Source organism: Perognathus longimembris, chromosome 11 (genome assembly GCF_023159225.1).
Source record: "Perognathus longimembris pacificus isolate PPM17 chromosome 11, ASM2315922v1, whole genome shotgun sequence".
NCBI classification, from domain to species: Eukaryota; Metazoa; Chordata; class Mammalia; order Rodentia; family Heteromyidae; genus Perognathus; species Perognathus longimembris.
Genome location: NC_063171.1, coordinates 43,099,635 through 43,120,659, shown reverse-complemented (window position 1 = coordinate 43,120,659; position 21,025 = coordinate 43,099,635). Strand labels below are relative to the sequence as shown.

Below are 21,025 nucleotides of genomic sequence, written 5' to 3'. Positions count from 1 at the left end.
TGCATGACATGAGACTCTTACCTCCAGTAAAGTACCAAAAAAAGCTGGAAGTGGCATGGTGGCTCAAGTGGTAGAGCGCCAGCCTTGAGCAAAAACACTCAGCCCCTGAGGCGCCTACAGGCTTTGAGTGTAAGCCCCAGTTCTAGCACACATACACACACACACACACACACACACACACACACGAAAGAGAAGAATATTAAGGCAGGACCAAAAACTGTTCAGTTAAGCAGCGCAGGTCATTACTAAGCCCCACCTTTATGTGAATTTTAACCCGCACAAAAGAGGCGCGTCTGGAAGACTCTTGACCCCACCCACTTTGTTCTCTCCTCCCTCGTTGGCGAACAGCATCCGGTGGGCGTGGCTAACGCTAGACCACGCCCCCGGCGCGCCTAGACCTTGGGGCGGTTCCGCGTGCGCCCGCCCAGTAGGAGCGGGACAGCAGCGGGGCGGAGTGGTGGGTTGCGTTCTGGTGACCCCCGCGGGAAGATGAACGGAACGCGGAACTGGTGTACCCTGGTGGACGTGCACCCCGAAGGCCAGACCGCGGTAAGGAGACGTGCCCACACCACCTTCCCGGCTTCGGTCTTCTCGGTTTCCGATTCCACCTCTCGGCTTCCCCCGCGCCGAGTTCACTGACACTTACCTGGAGCCTGGCTCCGGGGAGGGCCGGCTCTTGGCGACTGTTTCTCTCTTTTCTTGTGCCCTGAGGCGGTTAGTGGAGGCTCGTGGTGGGGTCTTTTCTGGCTCTAGGGCTGGGGATGTTCCCGACCTTCGGGAGGAGTCTGCTGCTGCTGCTGCTGCCGGGGACTCGGAGCGAGTGAGTCCCGGGCTGGGGGCCACGCGCCTCGACGCGCCCTGACTCCGGCGTCCTGTGGGCAGCTCAGACCGGGTCGTTGGAGAACGAGCTCAAGAGACAGGACCCCGGCGCTCTGTTGGCCCTTGTGGGTGTGGAATAAGTTTTCCCGTGGGTCCTGGTGACCTCAGAGGCCCTTCCAAGAATCGTTTGGTGCTTTAGGTGCTCAGTACCAAGGGAAGGTAGTAAAAGGTGAAATCCAAGTAGTCGGAGCCGCCGCGGGGGGAAGTGGGACTCACATTACTGGGAGGTTGGTCAGGGACCCTTAACCTTTAAAATGCTGAGAGATACAGAGACCTACTTCCGCCCGGTGGTCATCCCTCTGCTGGCCCACCGGTCGCTTCCTGGGACAATTCTATTGGTTTTGATTCCACACAGGGAAAGTGGATGAAGGGGATCTCTCAGAACCTGGGCTGAGAGAAGGGGAAGAGAGATGAACCTCATGAGGTAAATTTCTGGTTAAGGGAAGATTGAGGAGAGAGGGTGTTTTTGTTTTTGTTTTTCTGCACTGTATACACGTCTGCCTTGTTTCTCTCAGTCTCTGATTTCCCATTTCTAAGTTGACATATGTTCTCCAGTGGCAAATGTAGTTTATGGCTGAGTATTTTCTAAGGCCTGGAATTGAACCCAGCACAGGTGTGTAGTGGGCAAGAGTGAAATGGGAGCTAAAGTGTTGGGGAGTTTGTATGCTCCCCTCATTTGATTCTCTTCTGCCTGTCTCAGCATGTCACCCCAGGTAGGACTAATCTAGCTTTCGTCAAAGAGTATTTGTAGAATAGGTGCTCACTCGAAGTTTAGAGTACAGATGATCATTTCATTTTGTTCAGTTTCCTCACCATTTCTGCCATGTTACAAATCTTGCTACTGTCCAACCCCAGCTATGGGATGCTGAAGAAATAGGGAGAAACAAAAGAAAGAAAAAAAAATCCAACCTTTCATGTTAATCCCAAGCCCTAGTCCATACTCTTGCTATTTTAAAATGGTTTGAGGAAGGGCAAAGAATGTGAGATAAATGGAGAGGGGTTTGGGGGCTGCATTTTGCTGGTGTAGAAAAGAGTTCCAGAAACAAATCTATGACCTTGACATTGAAAGCATGGAGAATGAATTGGGAAAACAGTAAACAAGGAATTCCGAATTACCTATAGGTAACTTCAAAGCTAATCAGAAAACTCTGTAGCAAAGAGGAGACCCTAATGTCTTTTTATTCCCTTCTATTCCTTTGATCTAGGCTACACTTGTGCTGGGGATGAAGTAGACATTGCCCAGGTGTGATCTTAGAGACATTTCAGGGCTCTTAAAGAAGGGGAGAAGATGATAAACTATCAGTCAGGAGACAGGCTTTGTCTTGGATTCCTCTCCCCTGAGCCAGCCTGCAGATAGAATTTATGGCTCTGGACAGTCCCCAGGAACCTGACATATATTCATACCATCAAACAAGTGTTCAGGGCATGTGTAAAGTTAGTGAATAAATGAACAGACTTTTCTCTCTCTTGGAATTGGCAGTGTAAACAGTTGGAATACCAGTAGACTGGGATTTAGGACCCTTGGCCATGGTTAGTGTTTCCCTATGAGCAGGCCATGTGCCTTAGTCACACATGGATATGGAAATATGTCTAGTACACACCCTGGATTGTTTTTATTGTTGGAATTAGGTGCAACTGACACAAGAAGGCAATGTTGTTGTTGTTTTTTTGGCCAGTCCTGGGACTTGGACTCAGGGCCTGAGCACTGTCCCTGGCTTCTTTTTGCTCAAGGCTAGCACTCTGCCACTTGAGTCACAGCACCACTTCTGGCCATTATCTGTATATGTGGTGCTAGGGAATTGAACCCAGGGCCTCATGTATACGAGGCAAGCACTCTTGCCACTAGGCCATATCCCCAGCCCCAAGAAGGCAATGTTTTTGAAAACTGAAGAACATATCCACTAGTAAGCCTGAAATCAACAGTGTGGGTAGGAACAGCATTAAAAAAATAGAATTAACATTCTCAGAGTGTTAGTGAAGGGAGACTTTTTGGCAGGACTTTTCTTCCAAATATATACACACAAATATATATATGTTTACAAATTTATATATGTGTGATATATACATGTGTGTACAATGAAAAAATGCATTTTTTAGGTTACAAATGTTTGCAAGTCCCTTTGGTTACATTGGTACATAAAATACAAATACACCCCAAACCCTTATGTTTATTAGACATTTTCATGAATTTCTTTTGGTTAGAATAACAGTTAAATTCCTACTGTGAGGTATAATTTCTTAGAAGGAAATGGGGCAGTACACAAATTTTAAGGGAAAGCTTTAAAAGTCCAAACCAAGGGAGTCCAGAGTCCTGAGACTTTAGGTAAGTAGAAGGAACTAATGGGAACTTTATATTTCTGGGTGAATTGGCTCTAAGTATTTAGGTCTTTTGCCAACAAGATTCCAGGGAGAGGATGCCATTGTTTCCTGACATCCCCACCCCTGGGGAACTGGGAACAGGACAGAGCTCCTTGATTGATAGGCCTACAAGATTAACCAGCCACTTGAGGAAGGAAACTCTGCAGAACAAAACCACGGAGAAGAGTGGAAGCTGTTCCGTGAAAGAACAAATGTCCATGGCATTAGACTTTGGCATGGACGATCTCCCTCCTGTCCTCCCTCCTGCTTTTCCCCTCTTCCTTCTTCAAGATATTTTTAAAGAAAAGAATATATATATATATTTATTTATTTATAGACAGGTGTTGGTGGCTCATGCCTGTAATCCTAGTGACTCAGGAGGCTGAGATATGAAGATTGCGGTTCAAAGCCAGCCCAGGCATTTAAGTCCAATTAACCACTAGGAAACCAGAAGTGGTGGTGTGGCTCAAAGCAGTGGAGTGCTAGCCTTGAGCAAAAGAGCTCAAGGCCAGTACCCAGGTCCTGAATTCAAGCGTCATAACAAAAAGAAATAATAATGTGTGTGTGTATGCGTGTGTATGTGTACACACATACTTAAATTTGGTAATACCAAACAGCTTGTAAAAGAATATAACAGTCCTCTACTTATAGATCTGCTCCATATAAGTGGCCAGTTTTAGCTGTTTTTTTTCTGGTGTAAATCTTCACATTCCTAAATAAAATTTTTATAGTGATATTTCTTGATGTATCCGTTTTCAACATCTATTGATTTCCTGTTATATGAATTATAGGAAGATTTCTACTCTTTCCCTCTTACATGCTGCTTTTTTCCATAATCCCAATGTGATTACATTACAATTTTAAACTTTCTGTTAATAACATTATACTTAAAAGCCTGGGTCTTGGATTCTAAAATGAGCTGTAGTCAGGGCTCTCATGTTTGTTTTGCCAAAGATTACGTTGGTAAATTTATTTCTCTATTCTCAGTTTCTTCAACTGTAAAGCCAGGATAATAATTATACCTTTCTCATCATATTATGAGGATTAAGTAAGATAATACATGTGAAACATTAAGTACAGTTCTTGGCACATGGTAAGTGCTCAGATGTTTGCTGTTATTTCCTGTTTGCTACTGACTTGGACCAGACTGTTTTAACCTTTTTTTTTTTTTTTTTTTTTTTTTTTGCCAGTCCTGGGCCTTGGACTCAGGGCCTGAGCACTGTCCCTGGCTTGCTTCCCGCTCAAGGCTAGCACTCTGCCACTTGAGCCACAGCGCCGCTTCTGGCCGTTTTCTGTATATGTGGTGCTGGGGAATCGAACCTAGGGCCTCGTGTATCCGAGGCAGGCACTCTTGCCTCTAGGCTATATCCCCAGCCTGTTTTAACCTTTTGTGAGCACCCAAGTCTACAAAGCTTGCTCCTTTTTTTTTTTTTTTTTCATTTCCCGGAGTTCATTCCAACAAATATTATTTTATATGATCAGAGGCATTGTGAGTTTTCTCCTTATTGTGTTGACATTTATTTGTTCTTATCTATTCTTTTCTTCTGTCATTATTGGTCTAGGTCCTTCTGCAATGAAGGTCTCAAGGGTAACCTTTTTTTTTTTTTTTGCAAGTCCTGGGCCTTGAACTCAGGGCCTGAGCACTGTCCCTGGCTTCTTTTTGCTCAAGGTTAGCACTCTGCCACTTGAGCCACAATGCCACTTCTGGCCGTTTTCTGTATATGTGGTGCTGGGGAATCAAACCCAGGGCTTCATGCATATGAGGCAAGCACTCTTGCCACTAGGCCATATTCCCAGCCCCTCAAGGGTAACCTTGATTAGACCCACGGCAAAGAGCTGAGGGCCTTTGCTAGTCCTAACTCAGCCAGGATTGTTTTTACAGAGAATGATGTTCAGGATTTATATTTTGACATTCCTCTCAGTGCTCCTTTCCTCTTTCTTCTTCTGACCTCATGGCCAGCACAACTAGTATATACCACTTCTCTGGGATCTCTGATTAGGTGGTTCTCTTTAATCTACCAATATTATTACCTTTCTTTTGTTTTGGATTTGCTATCCCTTAGCCTTTTCTTCTCAAAGCTGGTGTTCTGTCACTTGAGCCATGCTTTTATGTATGGATTTTTGCTAGTTAATTGGAGATAAAAGTCTTAGATAGGGCTGGGAATATGGCCTAGTGGCAAGAGTGCTTGCCTCATATACATGAAGCCCTGGGTTCGATTCCTCTGCACCACATATACAGAAAACAGCCAGAAGTGGTGCTGTAGCTCAAGTGGTAGAGTGCTAGCCTTGAGCAAAAAGAAGCCAGAGACAGTGTTTAGGCCTTGAGTTCAAGCCCCAGGACTGGCAAAAAAAAAAAAAAAAAGTCTTAGATATGTCTGCCTGGGCTGGATTTGAACTTGCAACCCTCATATCTGAGCCTCTTGAGTATCTAGAATTACAGGCATGAGTGCTTGGCTGAGTCCCATTTTATTGAAAGCTTACCATGAACTTCATCTATTTTTATAATAGCTTTATTGAAATTCATTTATTCTTTTTATTTTTTTATTTTCTTATTGGTCTTGAGGCTTGACCTCAGGGTCCAGGAACTGTTTCTGAGGGTTTTTTGTTTGCTCAAGGCAAGTGCTTTACCACTTGCCTTTTACTTTTGGATTTTTTTTGTGGTTAATTGGAGATGAGAGACTCACAGATTTTTCCTGCTTGGGCTGACTTCAAACTGCATTCCTCAGATCTCAGCCTCCTGAATAGCTAGAATTTCAGGTGTGAGCCACCAGCACTGGCTAATTTACTTTTTTATGTTTCAAATAAATGTAATCAGCATGTGACAGCCCTCTTTCAACGTCTATGGTATTTTTAAGGCCACATACATTATAACATGCTTATTTATTTTTCAAACTGAGTAGTATTCTATTGTCTATAATCATAGTGTCTGTCTCTCTCTCTCTCTCTTTATTTATTTATTTATTGTCTTACTGTGGTGCCGGGAATTAAATTTAGGATGTATAGCATGTTAAATAAGTGCTGTAACATCCTAAGACTTCTGTTGACTGTATTGCATGGATTTGTTTATCATGGACAAATTATTGACATTTGTCTTGTTTCTATGTTTTGGCTACTGTGAATAATACTGCTGTGAAATTTTGTGTGGATGTATGTTTTCATTTCCCTTGGAGAGAGATGATATCTGAGAGTAGAATTGTTAGGTCAGAACATTTGCTGGCTGCTTCTTCTTCTTCTTTTTCTCCTTCTCCTTCTTCTTCGCCTTCGCTTTCGCCTTGAATTTAGGCTCTCAAACTCTCACCTAGCTCTTCTGCTTGTAGCTGGAGCTCTACTCCTTGAGCCACACCTCTAGTTCCAGAACATTTGCATTTGGAGAGGATTGATCTGGAAACATTGGTGCTTACTCCAGTGGAATGAATGAGTTCTAAAATGATGGAGGGCCTGGCTCTGTGGCACCTGGGTAGGTAAGGAACACCTGGGTGGAGGAACTTTCAAGTTTGGTGACTGTGTCTTCCAGTCATGAGACTTGACCAACACTCATAAATTTCTCCTCACATTGTCCCATCTCCCCCATTTGTTGCCAGGCACTTACTTTCAGGAACACTGCAGCTGATGTCTCCTAGGCTGCCAGGAATTTGGAGAATGCAGAGCTTTTGCAGGAGGATTGAAGGGAGGATCTGAGAGAGGAAGGTTACTCAATCACCAGGCATTTGGTGCCAACATTGCCCATATTTCTCCAGGGTGGAGGGAGGTGTGCACTTAGATGGTTTCGGTTCCAGACACGTGTGCTCAGAGCGGGTGGGACAAGCTTCCTTACCCACTGGTAATTATGATCCGTGCTTCTTTGGGTCACAGTGCAGTCTTGTGCAACATGTTTGTTTCCTATGGGTGGGCAGGTTTAATTGGGGAATAGGTGGGTGCCGGGAAGGCTTGTGGTCCAAACTTGAGCCTGGCCAGCAGAGGTGGGAAGAGAAGAGATTGTGAAGTGGGGAGGATGGTGTTGGATAGATGAAGAAAAGGGAAATGAAGTAAATCACAAGGCAAGCTGGTCATAGAGTAGAGAACAGTCATATTTTGCAGCCCTTTAGAGGTCTCTGAGGACCTTCCCTCACCATTTGTTCATTTCTGAGAAGGACTGCCCATTTAGAGTGCCACCTCTCTTCCTCCTCCTCCTCTTCCCCTCCTCCTCCTCCTCCTCCTTTTTATTTTATTTATTTATGTACTTATTTTGCTAGTCCTGAGGCTTGAATTCAGGGCCTGGGCACTGTCCCTGAGCCGCTTTGTGCTCAAGGCTAGCGCTCTACCACTTTGAGCCACAGCTCCACTTCTGGCTTTTTTTCTGAGTAGTTTGTTGGAGATAAAGAGCCTCACAGGGCCTGGGAATGTGGCTTAGCAATAGAATGCTTGCCTAGCATTCACGAAGCCCTGGGTTTGATTCCTCAGCACTACATAAACAGAAAAAGCCAGAAGTGGTCCTATGGCTCAAGTGGCAGAGTGCTAGCCTTGAGCAAAAAGAAGCTAGGGACAGTGCTCAGCCCCTGAGTTCAAGCTCCAGGACTGGCAAAAAAAAAAGAGTCTCACAGACTTTCTGCCCAGGCTGGCTTTGAACTGAGACCCTCAGATCTCAGAGTCCTGAGTAGCTAGGATTACAGGTGTGAACCACCAGTACCCGGCTTGCCTGCCTGCCTGCCTGCCTGCCTTCCTTCCTCCCTTTTTTTCTTTCTTTTGCTCAAAGCTAGCATTACCACTTTGAGCCACAGCACCATATCAAGTTTTCTGGTGGTTAATTGGAAATAACAGTCTCACAGACTTCTACCCTGACTGCTTTGCTTTGAACTGTGATCCTCATAGCTCAGCCTCCTGAGTAGTTTAGGGTTACAGGCGTGAGCCAGGTGCCAAGCTCTTAATCCCTTTTTCTAATGTCATCTCCTAGTGACTCAGCTCAGCCTTCTGCATAATATCCAGTCCATGCCTCTGGGTAAGCAGCCAGATAAAAAGCAATACCCATTTTGTTGGCTGGAAGGAAGAGTGATTGTCTTCTATTCAATGAAGGGCCCTTGGGTAGAAGGCAGTATCCGGTACCCCAAACCTACATATCAGGTAGGTTGGGAGTCTCCCCTGGGAGAGGACCATCACCCAGCCATCCCATCTGGTCCTCTTTGACCTTATTGGGTTTCCCCATCCTGGCCTTTTGGGAGCCTGTATTACAAGGTGACAGCAGTTTCTATTTTTTCAGAGTGGGCAAACTGAGGTGGCTGCTACTATAGCTTGAGGAATCTTGTACACTTGGGGTGGAAGAGGGGTCAGGATTGAGGAACAGAGTGGGATACAGGTGCTGGGTCTCCAACACAGGGCCCCTCCTGTACTTGCCTTCCCTTTACAAAGAGCTTTATTTTTGACACATACTTCTCATCATACTTGCCTGCCCGCCCCCCCCCATTCATAAATTTTTCCCATGAGTCTATTCTTTCACGTATAAATAAGCCTGTGGTGTGAGAACCCCTGCAGCCTGTCAGGCTTATCTCCCTGGAGCCTCCTTGTTTATCTCCAATCGCTTCTCCTTAAGGTCTTGATCTCCAAGCCCTTAGCTATGTGTTTACCCCCTGTTGGCTTTGAGGAATGAGTCACCCCTGGAGAGTTGTTTGAACAGAGTAGAGAGGCTACCTGTAATTTAGAGGTAGCCAGGCTTCTCCTTGAACATGTTTATGAGGTTAGAGGTGGCTTACCTTGTGATTAGGGCTGCTCTTTTTCCCTAGAGAAGAAGCATCCCATCTTGCTTTGCCAAGAGTGCCTAGTGGGGACCACCCTACCAGACATTTCTGAGGTGTCTCTAAGGCTTTCTGGACTCTGCTTATAGTCACGAGGTCATCCAGTTTCAACTAATCATGCCAAGCAGACAGAAACCTAGGTTTTCCATCCTTGATTCTAATCTGAGTGGGGGTTAAGAGGTGAGGTTGGTGGCCCTGTAGATTAAACAGCATTCTCTGCTTCTGGAGCACGAGGGGGTATTGAGAGCCTTAGATTTTGTCAACTCCATTTAGATAATGTGCTTTCCCTACCCTCTGCCTGCAGAGCTGCTTGGGAAAGTAATGGTGCCTCACCTTTGTGAAGTGATTTATGGTTTGCAAAGCACTTTCACATTGTTCTTCTGCATCTACCTGCCCTGACTAAAATGTGGGCAGTGATCACCCCTACTTGACAGGGAGTAAACTGAGGTCCAGAGATGAAATGGTTTGCTTAGGGATTAAGAGGCATCAGTCAGAGTACACTCCACCTCCGATTCCAAGCCTGGTGCCTTTCTTTCCTTCTCTTTATATGTTTTATTATAGGAGTGTTATGCAGACACATTGCTAAATTTTAAATACCATGGAAGTATATGGAAAGAAAAACCTTATTCTTCTTTATTGTATATGAATCCATTGCTTTTCTGCATGCTTACTTTGTGTGTGTGTGTGCACACGCGCGCTTGCATGTGCTAGTACTAGGGCTTGAACTCTGCTCACTCATGGCTAGTGCTTTACCACTTAAGTGGAATCTCCAGTCTAGTATTTTGCTGATTAATTGGATGAAATCTCTGAGATTTGTCTATCTGCACTAACTCTGAACCTTGTTCCTTACATCTCAGCCTCCTAAATAGCAAGGATTACAAGTGTGAGCTCCTGGCACCTATGTATTTACTTTCAGCAAATGTCATACAGCAGGGTGGTTTGGAGCCCAAATGAGTCACAAGACTGGTTTAATCCTATCTGCCACTGTGTACTTGTGTGACCTTGAACAAGATACTTCTGTGCTTCAGTTTTTAAATCTATAGAATGGGGATATTGATAATAATTACTATATACTATTGCCTGGTTTAAGTGAATTAATACATGTAAAGCCCTTTGAGTAGGGCCCAACAGGATCCCACATATAGTAATTGCTATTATAGGAGTTGACAATTGCTAGTACTATGAGTATGTATGTATGTACTTATAAACAAGAAGTCATGGGCTGGGGCATGGGGGCTATATAACCTAGTGGCAAGAACGCTTGCCTCGTATACATGAAGCCCTGGGTTCAATTCCCCAGCACCACATATACAGAAAATGGCCAGAAGTGGCGCTGTGACTCAAGTGGCAGAGTGCTAGCCTTGAGCAAAAAGAAGCCAGGGACAGTGCTCAGGCCCTGAGTCCAAAGCCCAGGACTGGCAAAAAAAATAAAAATAAACAAGAAGTCATATTTTGTGAATTAATATCTGATTCCCTCTCTTCCTTCCCTTTCTCCCTCCCTCCCCTTCTTTCCTTTTTTCTACAGGTGCGTGTGTGTGTGTGTGTGTGTGTGTGTGTGTGTGTGTGTGAATGCTGGCACTGTGGCTTGAGCTCAAGGCCTCATGCCTTACTTAGCTTTTTGTTCAGGCTGGTGCTTTACCAGTTTGCCTTCACTTATGGCTTTTTGCTGGTTAATTGGAGATAAGAATCTGAGAGATTTTTCTGCTCAAGCTAGCTTTGAACCACAAATCTCATGTTTCCGACTCCTGGGTAGCTAGGATAACAGGCATGAGCCATCAGTGCCCAGGTATCTGCAGGATTTAGGAGAAGAAAAAAAAATTGCTTTCCTGAAAAGCAAGAACAGTGACCTGGATATATGGAAAGTTTTAAAGCATAACAATAAAATGAACAACTGTATACTGAACAACCAGCTTAATAAACAGCTGGTTACCATACTTTTGAAGCAACCAGGGGCCCTTCTAGATCATAACACTCTGCTTCCTCAACATGATTGATCACTGTCTAGAGTTCTGTGTTTACTTCTTTGCTGCTTTAGTTAATATTTTAACTGCCTACTCACATGATATATTGCCTAGTTTGGCATGTTTTGAATTCTGTATAGTTATCATATTATGTATGGTTTTGTTTCACTTAACATTAATTTTGAGATTTACTAATGTCAATGCATGTTGTTATAGTTGATTTATTTTCATGACAGAATAGTAGGTCATTGTGCCATAATATACCAGAGCTAATGAATTTAACTGCTTGTCAATGAGCCAGTAGGGTTGTTTCTACTACTTTTCCATTACAGAAAATTTTGCTATGACCATAGTTGTACATGTCTTATCTTTATACTTTTATATGTTTAATGAAAACTCCCTTCATTTTTTTTTTAGTTATTGATGATGGCAATGGAGATTGAATCCAGGGCTTTGACTGTGTTCTGTGTGTGTGTGGGGGGGGGGTGTACATGTACCAGTATTGGAGCATGAACTCAGGGCCTTGTGCTCTTTCTTTTTTTTTTTTTTGGCCAGGCCTGGGCCTTGAACTCAGGGCCTGAGCACTGTCCCTGGCTTCTTTTTGCTCAAGGCTAGCACTCTGCCACTTGAGCCACGGTGCCACTTCTGGCCATTTTCTATATATGTGGTGCTGAGGAATTGAATCCAGGGCTTCATGTGTATGAGGCAAGCACTCTTGACACTAGGCCATATTCCCAGCCCATTCCCAGCCCATTGCGCTCTTGCTTGGCTTTTTCACTGATAGCTGACACTAAGCCGTACTTCCAGTTGAGCATTTTGCTCATTATTTGGAGATAGAGTCTTTTGGACTTTTTGTCCTGGCTAGCTTCAAACCTCAGTCTTCTAAATCTTAGCCTCTGAGTAGTAAGGATTACAGGTATGAGTTATTCTGGCTCTCTCTTTTTTTTTTTTTTTTTAATTTACTTGTAGTTCTCACAATTGAACCCAGAGCCTCAAGAATGCTAGGCAAGTGCCAACATAATGGGCTCCTTCTCTGAATTATTGAAGAAGAAGCTTAAATTATTAATTTTAAGACTTTTTTTTTTCTTGGTACTGAGGTTTCCTAGGCAAGTACTCTGCCACTTGAGCTCTATCTTCCAGCCCCCTTTTTTTCTTTTTTCTTCATTTTGGATCTTGAACTTAGTCAGGACCTGAGTGCTATCCCTGAGCTCTTTTATTCAAGGCTGGCACTCTACCACTTTGAGCCATAGCACCACTTCTGGTTTTCTGGTGGTTTATTGGAGATAAAGAGTCTCACAGACTTTCCCGCCTGGGCTGGCTTTGAATCACCATCTTCAGACCTAGCCTAAGTAAGATTACAGGTATGAGCCACCAGTGTCCAGCTCCTCTTTTCTTTCGTTCTTTTTTTTTTTTGGCCAGTCCTGGGGCTTGAACTTAGGACCTGAGCGCTGTCCCTGGCTTCTTTTTGCTCAAGGCTAGCACTCTACAACTTGAGCCACAGTGCCACTTCTGGCTTTTTCTATATATGTGGTGCTGAGGAATCAAACCCAGGGCTTCATATATGTGAGGCAAGCACTCTACCACTAAGTCGCATTCCCAGCCCTTCCTCTTTTCTAATGTACACATTTAATGCAATGAATTTTCCTTTCAGAACTGCTTTTACTGTGTCCCACAATGTCTGATACTGTATTTTCATTTTCACTCAGTTCAATGATTATTTAAAGTATAACAATATTATGAAATTGTATTAAATAATTTAAATTTTTTTCCTGGTGCTTGGAAATTTTCCAGTTGCTTCTCCTCTTCCTGATTTTTATTTTAATTCTGCTTGTGTCAGACAATATATTCTATATGATTTCCATTCTTCTAAATTTGAGGTTTTATGGCTGAGAGTATGGTCTGTTTTCGCATGTGTTTCATAGATAGATGAGAGAGTACACCTTCTTTTCATGTGGAATCTTCTATAAATGTTGATTAGTCCATTGGTTGATGATGGTATTTTTTGGGGGGTGGAGGGGCTGGTCATGGGGCTTGAACTCAGGTCTTGGGCACTTTCTCTGATCTCTTTTGCTTAAGGCTAACGCTCTACCTCTTGGAGCTACAGTACCACTTCCGGTTTTCTGGTGGCTAACTGGACATTAGTCTCACAGGGATTTTCCTGCCCAAGCTGAAATCCTTAGATCTCAGCCTCCTGATTAGCTAGGATTACAGGTGTGAGCTACTGACACCTGGCTGATGGTATTGTTTATATATATATATATATGTATATGTGTATATATATGTATATGTGTATATATATATAGTGTGTGTGTGTGTGTGTGTGTGTGTGTGTGTGTGTGTGTTGGTCCTGGAGTTTGTACTCAGGGCCTGAGCACTGTCCTTGAGTTTTTGTTCTCAAGACTAGAGCCCTGCCACTTGAGCCACAGCTTTACTTCCTGATTTTTTGGGATGGTTAATTGGAGATAAAAGTCTCATGAATTTTTCTGCCATGGCTGGCTTCAAACTGTGATCTTTGGATCTCAGTCTCCTGAGTAGCTAGGATTATAGATGTGAGCCACTGGTGCCCTGCATGTTTCATACACACACACACACACACACACACACACACACACACACACATTATTCCTGCTGACTTTATATATATATATTATTCTTTGTCTGGTTATATCTGGTTTTTGTTTTGTCTTTTTGTGATTCTGGAGATCCAATTTGGTCTCTGTCAAAATCTGTTATACAAATTGTTTTATTCCTATAGGTCATTTTTCTCTGACTGTTTTTAAGATCTTTTTTTAAGTTTTCAAACATTTCATTGTGATATTTTCTTGTATGCATACAGTGTGCCCAGATGACACCTACCCTGTCTCTCTTCTTCTTCATCCTCTATCCTCAAGATCTTTTAAAAATTAGTCTTTTGTTATGATTGGAAGTTTAATTATGATCTATTACAATTTGAATTTCAGGTCTATCTTTTTGGGGTTTGCTTGGATTTGTAGGTTTATGTGTTTTGTCAAGTTTGGGAAGGAAATTTCCAGCATTTGTTTATGAGTACTTTTTAAAACTCACCCATTTCTTTCTCTGCTATATCTGGGGTTCTGATGAATTAGTCTGAATGAATCTTTCCGGGCCCCCATCCAGTCTAATTGTTTATGCTTTTTTTTTACTGGAATGCCTGGATTAATGAAATACACTGTGCTTGATGGTTTTCCTTGGCTAATAATTCTTCTGTTCTGACTGAGAGATGTCTTCCCCTGGCTTTTCTCAGCTGCCTCCGGGCATGGGGAGTCAGGATTTTAATCAACATCTATGCTCATGTCCTGAGGAAGAAAACTGACAGTCATTCTGGCTATTTTGAAATCCTTTTTCTTTTGTAATATTCTCTCAACCTAAATATCACAGTGCATTCAAGAGTACTTAACCTGTGCTCGGATGACAGCAGAGCTCAAGGAGTTGACGGTAGAAAAGGTAATTCCTTATGGAACATAAACAGTGGAGAGGCAGATGCCAGGGAACTCTCTGGTTCTGAGGGAATTCAGGAAAGGGAGGATGTGTTTTCCACAGGCTGCTAGGCAGCGTCATGGAAGATGTGGCCTTTTAACATGAGCACTTGTGAAACTCGTAAATGCCCTAGGAGAAGATGGGAAGCAAGAGAAATGATGGGAGCGATGATAGTGAAGTCAAAAAGAACAGGATGTGTTGGATAAGAGAAGAAATGAAGGACAATAGCAAGCATCGTGAGTTGACCCAGCTAGTGAAGAGTCTTGCATGGTTCTGGCTTTTGCTTAGTAGGAATTAAGGGTTTTTGTAAAGTTAGAGAGCTGTAATAGCTTAATGGTAGAGTACATGCTTTAGTATGTAGAAGGCTCTGGGTTCAATTTCTATCCACCCCAGTCCCCCTTCAAAAGAAATTCACTGAGGTTTATTGGGTGTGGGCATGCACATTTGTAATTCTAGCACCTGTGAGATTGAGGCAGGAGATTTGAGAATTAGAGGCCAGCTTGGGCTACATAGTAAGACTGTCTGTGTATATGTGTGTGTGTGGGGGTATTGTTTGTGGGTTGGTTTTGTGTATGTATGTGTTGACCCTGGGGCTTGAACTCAGGGCTTGGGTGCTGTCCCTGAGCTTTTGTGCTCAAGACTAGTGCTGTACCACTGGAGCCACAGCTCCAGTTCCAGCTTCTTTTGTTGGTTAATTGAAGATGAGACTCTCATGAACTTTCCTGCTCAGGCTGACTTCAAACCATGGTCCTCAAATCTCAGCCTCCTGAGTAGCTAGGGCTATAGGTGTGAGCCACCGGTACCTGACTTCCAGCCCCTCTTTCTGCCCATGGGAATCAGAGGGCTAAGCTTATTCTCCACCACATATAATATAGGTTATTGCAGAGTTTGGTCCATTCTGTTTTGCTAGCCCTCTCTCAAGGTTATTGTCTTCCCAAATACCCATCCCCTACTTTGTTCTCTTACACATCCCTCCGCAAGGTATTTTTTGTTTTGTTTTATTTGTCCTGACAATGAAGCTTTAACTCTGGGCCTCAAGCTATGGTTCAGCTTCTTACTCAGCCTTTTAGCTCATAGCTGATATTCTGCCACTTGAGCCATGCCTCCACTTCTGTTTTTTTGCTGGCTAATTGAAGATAAGAGTCTCACAGATTTTTCCCACATAGTCTGACTCCAAACCTTGGTCCCCAGATTTCAGCGTCCTGAGTAGCTAGAATTATAAGCCTGAGCCCCTGGCTCCCAGCTTCCCCCTAGGTTTTTAATGGTCCAATGGTTTGTGTATGTTTGTGTGCATGTGTATACGCCCGTATATGCACATACATGCTCATGTGTCTGTGCTGGTACTAGTGCTTGAACTCAGGGCTTTGAGTTTTTGCTTGGCTTTTTCTCTCATGGCTAGTGCTGTACCATTTCATTTCTGACTTTTTGCTGGTTAATTATAGATAAAAATCTCGGGGATTTTCCTCCCTAGAGTGGCTTTGAATTGGGATTCTCAGATTTCAGCCTCTTGAGTAGCTGGGGTCATAGGCAACACCCACCAGCTCTCTGTCACAAAGTATTGGGTTTTTTGTTTTTTTTAATCCTTTGAGTTAAAAAACTTAAATCTGCTTCATCCTTTGAAAATGAGGCTGATCTTTAGATAAAAATCTGTTACCTTACTTGCTTTCATTGGGATAATTTCCATATGGCTCATGGAAATGGCTTTTGGATTCTAGTACTTCCTTATAGTTTGGTTCAAAAAGGTTATCCTGGTCTTCTTACAACTTCTTACAGCTTCTGTAACTTCCTGGCTGGTTGTCAGGAGCAGAAATTCTGGGTTGGACATGATCAGTCCAGGGATAACTTCTCCACCGTTCAGGAAGAAGTGTCCATGCAGCATGTCCCCTGTAATCTAGAACTCAGGGCAGCCCCACAGGTGCTGTATGCAGCAGTGTGCTTTATGTTCTCTGGTGTGGTAGGAGGAGAACTGTCAGATGACCCAGAGATATGCCAACACCCAGGAATGATCTGATCTCGGGCAAGTTCACACCACCTCTCTGTCCCTCAGTTTTCCTGTCTGTGAATTGGCAATAGAAAACAAAGCCCATTCCTCAGGGCTGGCAAAAACACCTGCGCTGGTAGTACTTGGTAGACTTTAATAAAGGTAAGGGGTTATTGTTGCTGTCATTGTCATTATTAGGGCAACGTGGACATTCTCAGGCTGACTCTCCAGAGTGAACTGACAGGAGATGAACTTGAGCACATAGCCCAGAAGGTATCGAGGTTTCTGGTGGGGCAGGGCCTCTTCTTCTTGCTGCTGACTCCTCACCCCAATGCTGCTGGGAGCTGCCTTTGCTGCTGCAAGCTTGGGAGCATCTCCTTTCAGATACCCTCACCCGCCAAGCTCAGTCTTATGTGTTGCTTTTGGGGATGAAGAGGCCCCCTCCCCCCACCAAAATGAAAACTAACCTGTAGGTTCTACTAATGTTCCCCACCCCATGTTCTCGTGGCTCTTTGGCTTGTTAGAGGTTCTGAATGATGTGTGGAGGGGAATCTCAGACTAATACTTCAAGTCTCCCGAGGAGCAGGTCTCCTGCATTGATCAGGGGCAGGAGTTCTGGGCTTGCAGAGCCCTTTTTGAGCTACTTCTCTCTCTGGCAGGCGGGCAGGAAGACTTACGCCATGGTGTCAGGCCGCTCAGCTGGTCATTCCCTGGCTTCAGAGTTGGTGGAATCCAACGATGGACATGAGGAGATCATTAAGGTACGCTTTATTCGCCTCTCCTTTGCTCCTTCCTTTTTTCTCTTGCACACATAGGAGAGGGAGTGGGGAACATTGCCAAAGGTAGCTTGTGGTTTGACTGCAAGGACCCAGACCTGAGAGGGTCTCCTGGTCCTCTCCCACACAGCTCTTAGTTAATACCAGAAGATCACAGTCTGCCTGTAGTGACTTGGCCCCCCGACATGGGATGGCTAGGATGATTTTTCTAAATGTTTGTAAAATTAAAACAATTGTTATTTTTCAAAGGTAGCTTTGGAGATATAACTTCTATATGATACAGTTGGACCAGCTCAAATACTCAATTTAATAATTGTTAGTATAACACAAACTTGTGCAGCCAATATTTTCAGTTCCTCTCAGCTCTTGGAGGCCACTAATTTATTTTTTTATCTTCCTGAATTTGCCTACTCTGGGTATTTCATAGAAATGGAATAAAAAATATGTGTCTGGTTTCTTTTTTCTTTCCTACTCTTTTAAATTAATGCATATTAATTATGTTCTTTAATGGGATTCAGTGTGATTTTTAGATACATGCAGATACTTAGCATATTTTCAAGGATCATGCATGTTTTGTAGCATATATTGGTATGCTTTTTTTGGCCAATTTTGGGGCTTGAACTCAGGGCCTGGGCACTGTCCCTGAATTTCTTTTGCTCAAGGCTAGCACTCTACCACTTGGGCCAGAGTACCATTCTGGCTTTTTCTGTTTATATGGCACTGAGGAATCAAACCCAGGGCTTCATGCATGCTAGGCAAACACTCTACCACTAAGCCACATTCCCAGCCCTCATTTTTTTTTATAATGAATAATATCCCATTCAATAAATTTACCACATTTTATTTATCCATCAATGTGTAGAGTTGGGTTGATACCACTGTTTAGCTATTATTAATAATGTTTGTATGAATCTTCATTTATAACTTTCTGTGTGAATACATCTTTTCACTTTTCTGGCCATATCTCTGGAAGTGCAATTCCTAGATCATATGGTAATTCTATATTTTTTGGGGGGGTGGGTCAGTCATGGGGCTTGAACTCGGTTTTAGCTACAGTGCCACTTCTGGTTTTCTGGTGGTTAATTGGTGATAAGTGTCTCATAGACTTTGCTGCCTAGACTGGCTTTGAGCCTGATCCTCATATCTCAGCTGCCTGAGTAGCCAGGGTTACAGATGTAAACCACCAGCACCAGGCAGTAATTCTATATTTAAATTTTTGAGAAACCTACAGGCTTTTTTCAGGGCATCTTTTGCATTTTACATTTTGACCATCATGTATCCATTTTTATATCTTCTCTGGAAAAGTAGTTGTTAAAATCCTGTCTTTTTTTTTTTATCCTGTCTTAATTGTTGAAATTTGAGTGTTCTTAATCTACCTTTATCAGGTACATGATTTGCAAACACTTTCTCTAAGTTGTCTTTTTACTCTTTGGTGATATCTTTATTGATTAACAGGAGTATTTATTTATTTATGTTTTCTAGTCCTGGGGCTTGGACTCAGGACCTGAGCACTGTCCCTGGTTTCTTCTTGCTCAAGGCTAGCACTCTGCCACTTGAGCCATAGTACCACTTCTGGCCGTTTTCTGTATATGTGGTGCTGGGGAACCCAAGGCTTCATGCATACAAGCTGAGCACTCTTGCCATATCTCCAGTCCCTAACAGGAGTTTTTTTTTTTTTTTTTTTTGGCCAGTCCTGGGCCTTGGACTCAGGGCCTGAGCACTGTCCCTGGCTTCTTCCCGCTCAAGGCTAGCACTCTGCCACTTGAGCCACAGTGCCACTTCTGGCCGTTTTCTGTATATGTGGTGCTGGGGAATCGAACCTAGGGCCTCGTGTATCCGAGGCAGGCACTCTTGCCACTAGGCTATATCCCCAGCCCACCTAACAGGAGTTTTTAATTTTGATAAAGTTGAATGTATCGTGTGTGTGTGTGTGTGTGTGTGTGTGTGTGTGTGTGTGTGTGTGTTACTGGGGTTTGAACTCTGGACCTTGTGCATGTTGGGCATGTATTCTACTGCTTTGCTATGCCCTCAGCTGAGGTTTTTGTTTTGTTTTGTTTTGTTTTTTGGGCCAGTCTTGGGTCTTGGGCTCAGGGCCTGAGCACTGTCCCTGGCTTCTTCCCACTCAAGGCTAGCACTCTGCCACCTGAGCCACAGTGCCCCTTCTGGCCATTTTCTATATATGTGGTGCTGGGGAATCGAACCGAGAGTTTCATGTGTAGGAGCACTCTTGCCACTAGTCCATATTCCCAGCCCTTTTTTTTTTTTTTTTTTTGGCCAGTCCTGGGCCTTGGACTCAGGGCTTAAGCACTGTCCCTGGCTTCTTCCCGCTCAAGGCTAGCACTCTGCCACTTGAGCCACAGCGCCACTTCTGGCCGTTTTCTGTATATGTGGTGCTGGGGAATCGAACCTAGGGCCTCGGGTATACCGAGGCAGGCACTCTTGCCACTAGGCTATATCCCCAGCCCCTTTTTGTTTTTTTTGACTGGGGCTTGGACTCAGGGCCTGAGCACTGTCCCTGGCTTCTTTTTGCTCAAGGCTAGCACTCTACCACTTGAGGTCACAGCACCACTTCTGGTTGTTTTCAGTATATGTGGTGCTGGGGAATCAAACCCAGGGCTTCATGTATGGAAGGCAAGCACTCTTGCCAGTAGGCCATTCCCAGCCCCTCACAATGTATTCTTATTGGCCCACCCTTCCTGATGACCTGGAGCATTTAACAAAGCCTAGCTGGATGGGAATCTGCTTTGTTCTGATAATATTATTCTCAAGGTTTGGTCTACTGCCCTCCCCCCTTTCCCAAATTCTCCAGCTTTGAATCTTAAAGTAAATGTGAAAGCTTACTTCTTTAACCCCTGTTCCCCTGGTGGTTCCTGGAAACTGACACATCTAGCTAAATGGTTAACTTGAACAATGGGTTTACACTATAGGTTTCCAGAAACAGGCCATTTCAGGCCTTCACCTCTCTCAAGGCAAGTCTGGAAACAGCTGAGGGATTTTTTTTTCTTTCTTTTTTTTTTTTTTTTTTTTTGCCAATCGTGGGGCTTGGACTCAGGGCCTGAGCACTCTCCCTGGCTTCTTTGTGCTCAAGGCTAGCACTCTGCCACTTGAGCCACAGCGCCACTTCTGGCTGTTTTCTGCATATGTGGTGCTGGGGAATTGAATCCAAGGCTTCATGTATGGGAGGCAAGCACTCTTGCCACTAGGCCATATCCCCAGCCCCGGGATTTTTTTTTTTTTTTTTTGGACTGGGGCTTGGACTTAGGGCCTGAGCACTGTCCCTGGCTTCTTTTTGCTCAAAGCTAGCACTCTACCACTTGAGCCACAGCACCACTTCTGGCTTTTTCTGTTTATGTGTTGCTGAGGAATCGAACCCAGGGCTTCATGTATGCAAGGCAAGCACTCTATCACTAGGCCACATTCCCAGCCCAGGAATGAACACGTTTTTTAAGGTCTTTGCTTTCTTTTAGTATTCTGTAATCTTCAGAATACAAATCTTGACCTTATTTTATTTCCAGTTTTTTTCCTTTTTGATGCTGTTATAACTGGAAATTTCTTAATTTCATTTTATAAGCTTTTTGTTCTATAGAGTTTTTGCTTTTTTTGAGATGGGATCTTACTTTTCTCTAGCTAGCCTCAAATTCACAGTCCTCCTGTTTCTGCTTCCTGGGTATCTGGGTTACAAGGATGTACCACCGTGCTTAGCCCCATCCTACATATTAATGGTGACATCTTTGTCTACCTACATAAATAGTTGGCATTTTAATGGCTGTATAGTATTCTGTTAAAGACCAATTTAATTAAGCGTTCATT

At 43.7% G+C, this 21,025-nt stretch overlaps 1 protein-coding gene and 1 long non-coding RNA gene across 3 annotated transcripts in view; one reads left to right on the top strand and one right to left on the bottom strand.

The window, feature by feature from the left end:
- Positions 1-426: 426 nt before the first annotated feature.
- Tuft1 (tuftelin 1) overlaps positions 427-21,025 on the top strand; it is a 43,364-nt gene continuing 22,765 nt past the window's right edge. The window contains exons 1-3 of one of the 2 annotated variants that reach the window (XM_048357210.1): positions 437-549; positions 16,638-16,712; positions 17,099-17,200. In XM_048357210.1, coding sequence (XP_048213167.1) covers positions 490-549; positions 16,638-16,712; positions 17,099-17,200 — 237 coding nt within the window. In that variant the 5' untranslated portion in view covers positions 437-489. Of the gene's footprint in view, positions 550-16,637; positions 16,713-17,098; positions 17,201-21,025 lie in introns of both variants that reach the window. The other variant, XM_048357211.1, reaches the window with a different exon arrangement.
- LOC125359463 lies at positions 3,841-5,155 on the bottom strand. The gene is made up of 3 exons (XR_007212559.1): positions 5,050-5,155; positions 4,623-4,830; positions 3,841-4,394 (listed from the first exon to the last, which is right to left on the bottom strand). It is a non-coding gene; the product is annotated as an uncharacterized LOC125359463 (long non-coding RNA).